The sequence below is a fragment of the Cervus canadensis genome, chromosome 28 (genome assembly GCF_019320065.1).
Source record: "Cervus canadensis isolate Bull #8, Minnesota chromosome 28, ASM1932006v1, whole genome shotgun sequence".
Lineage (NCBI taxonomy): Eukaryota > Metazoa > Chordata > Mammalia > Artiodactyla > Cervidae > Cervus > Cervus canadensis.
Window position 1 is genome coordinate 41,069,574 of NC_057413.1, and position 12,159 is coordinate 41,081,732.

Genomic DNA, 12,159 nt, shown 5'->3' on the forward strand with positions numbered 1-12,159 from the left:
AACTATAGCTACTTCTACAGAATACCCACACCTCAAAACACAGTGGCTTTTAGAACTATGCGCCCTTGCCAATGCACTGGTAGGCTAGAATTCAACTCTCCGTGAGAACAAAGGTGTAGCTTGACCCACGCTGCTCAAGAGGGAGACTCGGACGGTAACACTGTAAGGAACATGAACTGTTGAGCACTGTAAAGAATGCATCTTTAGAATTATAAGGTGAGGCCACACAATGAAAGCTGGGGCCTCTCTTCTCATTCTGCTGCTATACTGTTATTATAATGTTGGCAAGTTGTTTCTCTCAAGATTCAGTTTTTAACTCTAAAATGGGAACACTACTGCAGGCAAGTCACAGTTATATACTCATATATGGTTTAAAAAATTCCAGGTCATGTAGTTGTCTATTCGCTGTGAAACAACCAGACCTGAAGCCTCCAAACTGTAGCAACTTGTAGAAGTTTACTTGGGGAATATCAAGGAAAGCATAATTGGGAGGACAGAGGTGATGCAAAGACATAAACAAACGCTTTCATGATCACCTGCTTATTTGTGTGTATCATTACTTTCCCGCATTACAGATATGAGTCCAGGGACAACTGCACTTTTATTAAGAACAGCTGGATCATAAGGAATCAACAGAACAATCTGAGAGGTCCTTTAGGGGAAAAGCACTGACACAGCCATTGTCAATTTACTGATAAGAATTATGAAGCTTCAGTGGGTAAATATAAAATTCCTTATTTCAAAAGATAGTGTTGTATTCCTGGTGTCACCTTTAAAGTGATAAATGAGTTACTAGTCTTTCTGGCAACCCTATGTAGATTCCTGATAACTCTATTATTTAAAAATCTGGTAACAAAGGCTCTTCACATTTTTTTACATTGGGTTCAGTCTTTATGGATTATAAATCTGTTCTTAATATTACAAACCAGAAAATTAAATCATGTTGCTTTCAACATCATCACACACTGTCACATGGTTTCAAGTATAATCTCATAGCACTGTGGTCAGAAAAGATGCCTGATACAATTTCAGTCTTTTTAAATTTACCAGGGCTTCCTCTGTGGCCTAGCAGGTGACCTGTCCTAGAGAATGTTCCATGTGCACCTGAAAAGAATGTGTATTATGGTGCTTCTGGATGGACTGCTCTATAAATATCAATTAAGTCCATCTTAATTGTCATATGTCATTTAAGGCCTGTGTTTTCTTACTGATTTTCTGTCTGGATGATCTGTTCACTGATGTAAGTGGGGTGTTAAAGTCCCCCACTGATTGTGTTACTGTCAATTTCTCCTTTTATGTCTATTAACAGCTGCCTTATATATCGAGGTGCTCCTACGTTGGACTGCTGTATCTTCTTGGATTCATCACGTGGTTTCAAATATACCTAACAGCAGTGCAGCCTGGAATATGCCCTTGGGGCCGTGACCGAGAACAGGCTTGCTGTGGTGTACTATGGAGTGAGTGTCCTACAGAACCACTCGGGAGTGAGAGGGCTCCTGCGTGGGCCAGGGCCAGGGCCAGGATGGGAAGGGCTGGGGGTAACTTTATTGAAATGGAAACAAGAAAGCCAAAGGGCTACATAACCATGTGCAAAAGATCCTTTTTTCCCCTATTTAAAACCACTTTGTGCCATGAAGACAACTTTGGAGGATCAGGACTTCAGAAGACATTACCTGACAACAAGCAATAGCCGTGAAGAGAGCATGTGTGTGTTTGTGTTATGATTAGGAACATCACCATTAGGAGAGGATCCCAAAGCTGTCCTTCCCTTTCTCAGCCCAACATTAAGAGGCCCTCAGGACAATGATTTCCTTTCTGTGTCTAATAACATAAAAATGGTCCCGTTTCTAGTCCAAAGCTTACAGTAAAGAACATGGAGGTAGCGCTGGGGGGCGGGGGATGAAAAATGTCTACAAAATGCACTCCCAAGGTTCTCAGGGAAGGGAGGCTTTGGTGGGGCAGGGACACAGCTGGACGTGACAGTGTACCCAGCTCAGGCAAATGTTTTGTTTGTCCAGGGAAGCTGCTGCCGGGAGCCTCCGGAGGTGGATCTGAGATGGAAGTATGTTCAAGGAGGTGTGCCATTTCTGGATCCTGAGGCTAACACTTTTTTCTACTTGGACAGGTATGAAAAGAAAAAGTCTAGGGTTAACAGATTTGGTCCTTGTGTCCCTTGTCACTGAGCCTGGTGGCCCACGAAGCCTTGCATTTTGGATAATAACTTGGAGCCACACTGACGGCCTCTTCACAACTCCTGTGAAGGGTACAATCCGTTCAGCCCTGGAAAACTGCACCCCACTCCCCCAAGGAGCTGCTTGGCAAGAACATGAACCTTTTTGTCTTCAACCCAGGAAAAAAAGTACAAAAAGAACAAGTCTAGGAACAAATAAGGGAACAAGTCTTGGCTTCTACCCAAAAAAGTTAATAATAATAAAAAAAAAGGCTGACACATAGGAACAAAATAAGAACACTGCGCTCCTTGGCCGTGTATCAGCTGTGCTCTATCAGTTGTCCTGCGCTTCGGGAGCAGCATCAGAGACAGGGGACAAGCTTGGTCACGGAGAGCACTACGTACAAACAAGTACCATTGATCTATACCATCTGGCAATGTAAGATACTACTTTACAACAAGGGGTGCAGAAGAAAATCTGTCATGATTTCAGAGAAGGTGGTCTTTTCTCACCTTTTCGAAGCTCTTAAGTGTAACTTCATATATAAGCTCAGCATTAGGTTCAATGCCAAATTTAGGCTTCCCTGCCTCTCCAAAACCATATCTGAAATGGAGAGGGGGAAAAAAAAAACAGAAACAACTTTAAAGAACTGGTTTATTTCCAGGCACCTCCTTCGGTATCTCCAGGCATCACATTAGCATAGAGCTCTCATTTGCAAACCACACACATCAGAGACCCTGAGGATAAACCAGATGTTGATTAGAAGATACAGTACCAAGTACCACCGCTGTGGTTTTTCAGAAGCCAGGCTCCGTTTAGTCTTCTTCCTCACATTCATGTGTGACGCGACACCTGGACTCCTTGGGACAGCTGGCTTAATAGAATTGTAAATGTCACTGTCTTTTTCTCTGCTTGGTTTTATATTTGGTTCTTTTTATAAAACAGCCATTATTTGACTCACTGTCTTTTTCTCTCCTTGATGTTATATCTCGTTCTGTTTTAAAAAACAGCCACTGTGACTCTCAGGGCTGAAGCTTCATCAGGACCTAGAGAAGACAGGCCCCCTACCTGTTACAGTGCTGTTTAGGAGAGGTGTGTGTTAACGAGCTTTTCACTTTAAAGTGCTGTCCCCTTCCAGAAGTGCCATTTCCAGTCAGATAAATGGGGGGAAAGGATCACACACCAGAAAGGATATATACCCTCACAGTACTTCAACACTTTCAGAAAGTGTACTAGAAAACACAAAATATACAATTTAAAAAACCAGCCCCCGCAAGCTCTAACACCTCATCAAGAGAAATACCCTGCACTGTATTCCCATAGCTCCCTGGCTGTAACACTACAAAACACTGCATTTTTTAGCCAAAACTTACTGAAAACAATTGCTGAGAATACAGAGATTTGTTTTTTTTCGGACCATTTAAGATTTTAACAAACGCAAGGCATTCGAGGGAGCACACGTCTACGAGAACGGAAATTCTGATGGAGCTTTGTCTGTCTGGTTCAGTGGTTTCCCAGCATGTAGAACAATGCCCAGCATAATAGGAAAATGTTCCCTGGAATAATTCTGCTCCCATGTGTTTCAAGCCAACTTCTCTTTAATATATGGAATGGCATTGCTAAAAACTTAATAACTCAAACACTCAGGCTATAGGATGAAAGACGCCAAAACCAGATTGATGTATTAATACCTTCAGTTTCCTCTGGGGTAAGAGGATTGGAGTGGGAACACTCATCTCTTGCTGTTTGCAACACTTCTTTCCTCCTTGCCTGAATTTTTCAGGAAAAAAAATGTTTACTCACATACCTCCACTGTTACACAAGACAGTGGAAGCTGGAGCCAGAGAAAGGCACAGAGGTGGATTGAAAGCTGGTAGGAACGGGGTGTGGCAGTTTTAATAGCAGGGCAGAGGGTATCTTCAGCGAAGAAATAAACGCGGGCATAATCACCAGTGGCCGATTGTAGGAAGTGGTGACTAGGTTTCTACTTTGAGCTCTTAGACTGCTGTATCTCCTATTTTGTTCCTGCCATCAGGGAAATAAAGGACACGCTTTAACTGCTGGGAAGCAGGTATGCAGGTGAGTCCTTGCTGAGCGTTGTTTACTGACAGCATAGTTGTACAGTCTATTCTGTGAAGATGTATATGGAACACAGTCCCGGGGAACTGTTTTGGGAGCATCTAAACTGACTTCCAATTATACAGAAACTTGTCTGATTTACTCTGGATTAGGCTGGGTGAGGAAGGACCCACAAATTCATCTGATTGAAAGACATGCATTCTCAGTCATGTCCGACTCTTTGCAACTCCATAGACTGTAGCCCGCCAGGGTCCTCTGTGCATGAGGTTCTCCAGGCAAGAATACTGGAGTGGGTTGCCATTTCCTTCTCCAGGAGATCTTCCCGACCCAGGGATCGACCCCACTATCTCTTGCACTGGCAGGTGGATTCTTTACCCCTGCACTACCCGGGGAGCCCAACTGAAAGACCACCACAAATGGAATTTCAGGGTTAACCGAAAGACAAGCTGGGTTACAGTAACAGAAGGAATCCAGTATCGATGTTCTTAAACTGAGAGGTGCCTGCGGAGGGCAGAGATACAATGACTGCTCATGACCGCTAAGCCCCTCTGTGCACACAAGAAGCACCTGCACCTCATATGCAATTGCTCCCTTTTTACAGATGAAGAGACTAAGACTCAGAACTGCTTCCTGAGAGTCACACAGAGGCAGTGGTGGAGCCAGGATTTAAATTCAGACTGTGTGGGTCCCAGAATATTGTTTAGTTTTTGAACCACACTGCCTCATAATGAGATACTCTGGCTCTTGGCAGCCTGTTTTTGTTTGGGGTTGGTGCTGTACAGAAGACAGGGAAGAAAAAAAGTTAAAACTAGCCATATTTTACCTAAAACAAGAAAGATTAACCAGTCACCGTATTTAAAACAATATTAAAGACGTTGTCCTGATGAGAGGTGAGAAAATGGATTCTCTGGATGTGTTTTACGAATTCTTTTTTATGAAAACATCCTGTCAAGGAGTCTTGTCAAAATCAAAGAGAAGGTATGCCCTGGAAATCTTTTGGAGAATGAAATACAGGTGACACTACGAGTAACACCAAACACATATTTGCAATAGCCGTATTTATAGCCACACTCAGCTGCAGTGTGTCTGTTAGGTGGGAACCTGGTAAGACAAGTGAATTCACTGCACACGCTTCCCGCAAGCCCGGATTCTCTACGTACACAGATCTTACATGGTGCACGTGTGGGCAGTCTGCTGTTACAGGCACTGCATTTCATGACTCCTTAACATACTAAGCAACATCTTAAAGAGGAAATAACGTGTTCCTTTCTAACCATGCCATTTCCACAAAACATATGAAAAACCTTTTAGACCTAGAAATTCATGAAAACTTGTTGCCTACTTATGCCTGAAAAATCTACCACATGTTAAAACAGGGTTTCCTTTTCCTTGGGGTCTGAGAGTCATCAGGACAGCAATAACAGCCAGTATGCAGAGGGCCCGGGTGTGTCAGGCACTTTGCTACGCTCCTTACATGCATTCTCTTTCTTAGTCCTCCACAGCTCTGTGAGGTAGATACTGTCACCCCCATTTTATGGAAAGGGAAACAGACTTAAGAGTCAAGTACACACAGCTGGTAAGCTGCATGTTCTTTTTGTTTCTTTTTTTTAAAACCACTAATCATATAACAATTTAAACCTGCAAGGAACCATCTGCATTAATAAATATAAGGTAATTCCAGTTTCTCTCTGCCCATTAAAATTGAGACATCTGTTCCCACAACTGGCTTGTCAGCTAGGTTAAAATGTAACAAACTGATTCATATAATATTATATGCTTACAATACATACAGAACTCCTCTACAAGGAACTTAAATCTGAAAACATATGTGCATAAATACCACTCTCTTTATATGAGCTTAGAACTAATGTAACTTTGGGATGCTGGATTAAAAATAATTAGATATTACTTAGATATGGAAGAGATGGCCTGTCTATGCCCCACCTGAGTTAAAAAATAGTTTCTTATAGAAGAGAGAACTAGATTCATCTGAGTGAAGTACTCAGAAGTAGTGAAATACTACTATTTACATAGTAAATGCAAATAAAACACAAAGGTGGGAATATACTAGTTCAGAAAGGAATAGAGCAGAGAAAAAGAAGGTATTAAATTAAAGGTGCCTCAGTGAAGGCTCTAAAGGGTTCGAGATGTAGACCATTTTGCAAGGCTTTTCAAGTGGATTAGTGGCATGACTGGAACATCACTTGAGAAATACAATTATGGCTCAAGTGTCAGGGCAAAGGTAAATATGCCATTGGATTAAGACTAAGGCTACACAAGGCAAGCAACTGTACAAAAGGCACAAGAATACCTATTGGCAAGCGCAGGTCATCAGGATTCCCAGTAACTCAAAATCCCACTGACTGAAACCCAAGGATCCAGGGAGAGAGGAGACGTGAGATAAGCAGATGCACTTTCACACAAATAGAATCAAAACACCCTGGTTTCTCTCAAGGGTCCATTTCTCAAGATAGAAGGGTTAGATCCATGGTATAATTTTAGGTCTAAAAATAATACCAAACATGTTTTCACAAGAGAGACTGTTAGTGTCTGATAGTTCTAAGCTTGGAAGTGCTAATGGATATCCTTATGATGGGAAAAATTTAGGCAAAAATGAGTCATCTCCGCTGCCTTTAGATCCAGGAAGAGCACTCTTTTTTCAGGGAGTCTGTATAAGAACAGGTGGCACAAATTCAAGTGGTAATAAATCATCCAAATGTTGCTTCTACTTCCAGCCCCCATGTTTTACCGCCTCCAGCCTAATTCAGAGAAAAGGGGAGAAGGGGCAAGAACTTCCTGTCTTGGCGACATGGCCGGCAAAACAGAGAAGCAAAACTCGCCTGTCAGTCCTACCCTGAACACACATCAATCAAGTGAACAGGCTTACAAACCTCTGTAATATTATAAGGCCCATTAACTCCCCCTAACTGTAGCCTGATTTAATTAATTGTTTCCACTCTTGGCATTAACTTCACTGAAAATAGCAAAATGCTGATTGAAAAAACAAGTGTATCCCTGTTCTTTAGATAACGTCAGTCACTGTGTACTGAACCGGTACACTGCTTACCGTGGTCCAAGATATAAAATACATTGTTCCTCACGCTGCATTTTCTCCAGGGCTTTGTCAATTCCAATTGGAATGTCGTGGTCTTCCCCTTCACCAACGATGAACCCCACATCTCTGCAATCAAACGTCCTTCCACCACAGCGGCCTTCCAGGTGGACTGAGAGAGGGGAGAAAGGACAGTCAGCCTTGTGACGGGCTAATGTAGGGCCATGATAAATGAGTATTTCCCCTTCTTCTTTGCATCTGGAGGCATAGGGAGTATGTCCTGTTGAAGCTTAGCCCACCCAGTTGGGAAATTTAAGAGCAATCATATTTATTTGTGTTTTAAATTTAAACTTAAAAATTACTGTAACCATATGAATAAAATAATTTAGCAGATAATAAAGTGGAAACAGTTCTAACTTAAGCTGACAGAGATATCCTCTACTGTAACACAAGAAATACTAGATTATTTAATAGGTAATTATCAAAATGCCACAAATTTAATACCAAGTAGATAAAGGCTTAAACATTTTCTTGCCTTCAGATGTCTGGGTTGAAAAACAACTGAATGACTATTTCTCCCATGATATACAAGGGTTAACTGAATACAGAAGCTCTTTTTTAAGAGTTTTAACCTCATTCGCAAACATGTTTAAATAAAATGGAAAAGCCAAAGGCAACATCATCAATAACTAACACAGCTGCAATCCCTTAGTGGAATAATAAATGTAAAATGTGAAGCAATCAAGTCTGCAATAACTTGACAAATCAAATTTCTCAGCCACCTCCTCAGAAATGTTAAGAGGTCAATTTCTCAGGGCCTACACTTCGCCACTGCACTCAAACTCAGCTCATTTGCAGGGTAATTTCATATTAGATAAGGGGCTTTATGTTAGTATAATATAGGAAAAATGCATATAGATATGTATTTTCCTCTTGATTGGTTAGACTTTTCCTTCTGGGATAAACAATTCTCTGAAACTTTCCAACTATGTTTAGTATTAAGGATATTCATTCCTTTCCATTTAGGTCTTTGACTCAGTAAGAAAAATGGATGGTTTGTATGACAGCACAGCAGCCAAAAAGCAATATAATAATTTATCTTTCATAGAAAATTCTTTATTCCTACTTCTGTAATATAATGGCCTTGATTCAAATGTAATGAATTCCTAAAATGCTTCTTTTCTAAGACTGGTTGGGTTACTTTAGATCAATAACTTGTTTTAGAGACTAAACATCACTTTTCTATTACACCCGTTCCATGAGACAGTTATCTTCCAAATACAAATCCAATTCCAACTTATACTTTTCAAATTCTGAATCTCAAAGGTCCTTTGAAACTCTAAAACTCTATAGTTCTATGACTCAGTACTGTAACTCTCGACTCAGACCAGAAACTAGTTTCAAAGCTAATTCCTGTAATTTGATCAGGTTACCTTTAACCCAGGCCTAAATGAGAGAAACTCTGAAGAGTAAACAGCAGTGGCATAGATACTAAGGGCCAAAATGTCACATGGACATTTATGCTTTCAAGTTCTCTACCCTTTTCTAATCACTAGGATTAATACTATCCCGATTTGTTCCCATCACAGATATAGGATGGAGCCAGACACTTGGGCCAAACTAAAGAAGGCCTGACTTGAATCAGACCCTCTGAACAGGGGCAACAGCTAGACTGGCTCTCAGGGTGGAGCTGGAATAGAGGAATTTTGTTCTGTTCCACACTCATAAATACAGATGACTCTCAATTAACTCACCTTTGGAACATCCTAGATAAAATGCAACTTAGCTTGCAGCATGGTGAAGTTCTCTCAGAAACAGTCCCAAATAAATTCAACTTTATTATTTTCAAATACATACACACCTGAGATTCTGCAGGAAATTCTAAGCTTAAGATATTTTCACTAGAGGGACTTCCCTGGTGGTCCAGTGGCTAAGACTCTGTGCCCAATGCCGGAGGCCTGGGTTCCATCCCTGGTCAGGGAACCAAATGTCTGTCTGCATGCGGCAACTAAGCCTCGGCACAGCCAAGTAATTTTTTTTTTTTTTAAGATTTTTTTACTAGAGTAAAAGCTCTATTTCTAAAGGATTTGAGAGTTCTAAAAAGTTTATGTTCTTAAATATTTTAAAATCTGCCCAAGAAATTTAGACTAATGTGATGACACTTTTCATGAAAAAAAGATTTGCTGAGCAAAGTGAATTTCAGCCCACGTATTGTAGCACATCTCAAGCGTTGAGATTTATGATCCTAGTAGCTCACAACTTTTTCTGTGTGAGGTTTATTGTTAGAAGTGTTTTCCTGCCTGAAGGAGAGAACATTTAGTGGGGGAGGAAGCTATCAGTACGTTCGTTGTGGTTTTAGGTTGATCAAGTTTGAATGTGTTTTCAAAACAGGAAATCCAGAGACTCTGCGAAAGATTCCTGCCTGTGTGTCAGTTTCCTAGGCCAGTTTTCAGCTTGATGCATATACTTTATCTTAAAATTATATAAATGATTTCAGAAATTCTCCTTACAAGTGATAACCCTTCATGTTAGGGAAAGAAGAGACTGGCTACTAATAAACATGTTGGGAAAGATAAGTGAAGCAAGCAAGCAAAAAAAAAAAAAAAAACCTTCAAGTCAAATTATAATGAAGGAATAATTAAGAAAGCAAAAAAAAAAAAAAAAAAGTTCACCACAGCTGGTCTAAGAGGGATAATACTGGGAGAACCAGTGTTTTTAGCCACCCAATAGGAACATGTGCAGTAACGCTTACAAACACCTACTACCTTATAGAGGAACTCATCTTTTTTTTCCATTAAATCTCTTTTTAAGTTTTACCTGAATAAGCACTATAGTACCACAAAATCTTAAACTGATAAACGGATATGCACGTGTGCACACACACAGCAGTCTGTATGTGGGTATATAAAACCTTTTAATATTGACATTATCTGGAATGTCAGTGCGAGAGGAGGTGTTACACCCTTAGCTAGTAGAGTCCATTGATTCTTTACAAGTAGCAAACCCTATTGCTAGGTTAACTGGTTTCTAAAATTGGAACACTGGTGTGACATGTTTCATGAGACAGCTGACAAGAACGCACACCCATCCTGGAGCTCCACAAATGCCTGCTGATTACCACAGCAGGGTCCCCCATCATGGGGACAGATGCAGACATGTCTGGCTCCCATCTATCTGTTTTTTTAAAAATTGTCTCAACAATTGCTACCAAAGAAAACCATGGCAGCTCTGGCTGTGGAAGACCTGTGGCTGCTTTTGACCTTGTATCACTTAGTGCAAATACTCATTTAATAAATATTTAATAATAACCATCATGACTCACTGGGAGCTCGGCCTCGAGGGCTCAGGAGGTCTGTTGCTAATTCCAACCAGCCTGATTTACGGGAAGTAAATGATCTATGACGTGCCCAAAGAGAATAAAAGTACATACAGGATGCTTCTACTTAGGGCTTTTTTTTGGGAGAGTAAGAAATACACAAGTTAAAAAGGGACAACATTTTCTCTTGACTTCAAGTCTACGTAACTTAAAGGGGGGAGATCCTCCAAACCCCATGAAATCAAACCAAACTGAATTACCCGAGCCTCCCCGAGCAATCCGAGTTTAACCACATCAAGTGAGCCTGGTCTGCTGCAAAACATCACTTAAACTGGAGCTCTGACTTATTGTTCTCTTACTGCCCTAGAGCAATTTTGTTTTGAAGAGCACAGAACACCCTGTTCTGAATGTGGCTGGCACATGAACTCGATGTGCTGACAGCAATTTGTACTCCGATTAAAATGGGGGGGTGGGGAGGAAAGAGTGCACTGGAGTAAGGAAAGAAAAAAAAAACTGGAATGCAAGACTCCAAAAACTTGCATTTTGGGTATAATTTGTATTTTAGGAAGCAAAACTGAGAAAGAGGCTCCATAACCGTAAAAAAAATGAAAAAGTGCTGTAATCCCTCCAGCCTAAAGACGGTTAGCTCTGGTGAGTGTTTTTTCCCTTTTCTAATTATAGTAGTTGGTGTCTGATAGCTTTGCACTCATTCCCAAAACAATTACTGGGTCATGGGGATCTGAATGGGAATGTTGTAATGGCATTACTACTAGACAAGACTGGCCATTTAGCCAGAGAAAACCAGGTTGTGACAGGTTACTCCCACTCAGCAAGGGTTTTCTCTGCTGCCTACTTCGTGCCAAGGGAGTTTCTCTCTGTCTGCGTCTCCTGCCTAAGAGAGCAGAGCACTCAAGAGACAGTGGGATCTTAATGACCCCTTTGGAGAGGCAGATCCAGAGGTGGGTTTCTCAAATCAGGAGAGGCATATTAATCACTGAGCAGAAGAGGCACGGTGGTCAACTCCCCCCACACTGCTGCCTGTCCTCCTCGCCATTTTGTCCTGTGATGAACTAATACCATCGGAAGGCTGCTCAAGGCACTGACAGACAGAAGCTAGCTGACAGCAGGCATGGAACCTGGCTGCCTGAACAGAATAACGTTTATGAAAATGGTTATACGTCTCAGTCTAAACAGGAAGCATACACACAGCAATACATTCTACACCAACACACCTCCTCACCACTCTCCTCTTCACACCAGTAACAGCACTTGAGTCACTGCTGGATTCCAGTCCCATTCAATCACTTAATAATTGTGGCTTTAGGCAAGGTCATTTAAATTATCTGAAGATCAGTTTCCTCATCTATACATTAGGGAAACAATGTTAGCTAACTCCTAATTGTTGAGAGGATTAAATTAGGTACTGAATTAAAGCTTTTAGCCCAATACTTGACATCTATTCATTTATATGTCAGAGCAGCTACTATGTGAAAACACTATTATGTGTGGCTACACAGAGGTGAACTCAATGAACGTTAGCT

General features: G+C 41.1%; 2 protein-coding genes across 3 annotated transcripts in view; one reads left to right on the top strand and one right to left on the bottom strand.

Moving 5' to 3' along the window:
• FKBP5 (FKBP prolyl isomerase 5) overlaps window positions 1-12,159 on the bottom strand; it is a 115,750-nt gene that overhangs the window by 11,023 nt on the left and 92,568 nt on the right. For both annotated transcript variants that reach the window (XM_043450893.1, XM_043450892.1), the window contains exons 7-8: window positions 7,318-7,474; window positions 2,684-2,774 (exon numbers count right to left, since the gene is read on the bottom strand). In XM_043450893.1, coding sequence (XP_043306828.1) covers window positions 2,684-2,774; window positions 7,318-7,474 — 248 coding nt within the window. The remainder of the gene's footprint in view (window positions 1-2,683; window positions 2,775-7,317; window positions 7,475-12,159) is intronic.
• Window positions 4,154-12,159, top strand: part of LOC122430093 (60S ribosomal protein L23a-like) — a 72,906-nt gene continuing 64,900 nt past the window's right edge. Inside the window, exon 1 of the mRNA XM_043450894.1 lies at window positions 4,154-4,250. The gene's annotated coding sequence lies outside the window, so the exon portion shown is untranslated. The remainder of the gene's footprint in view (window positions 4,251-12,159) is intronic.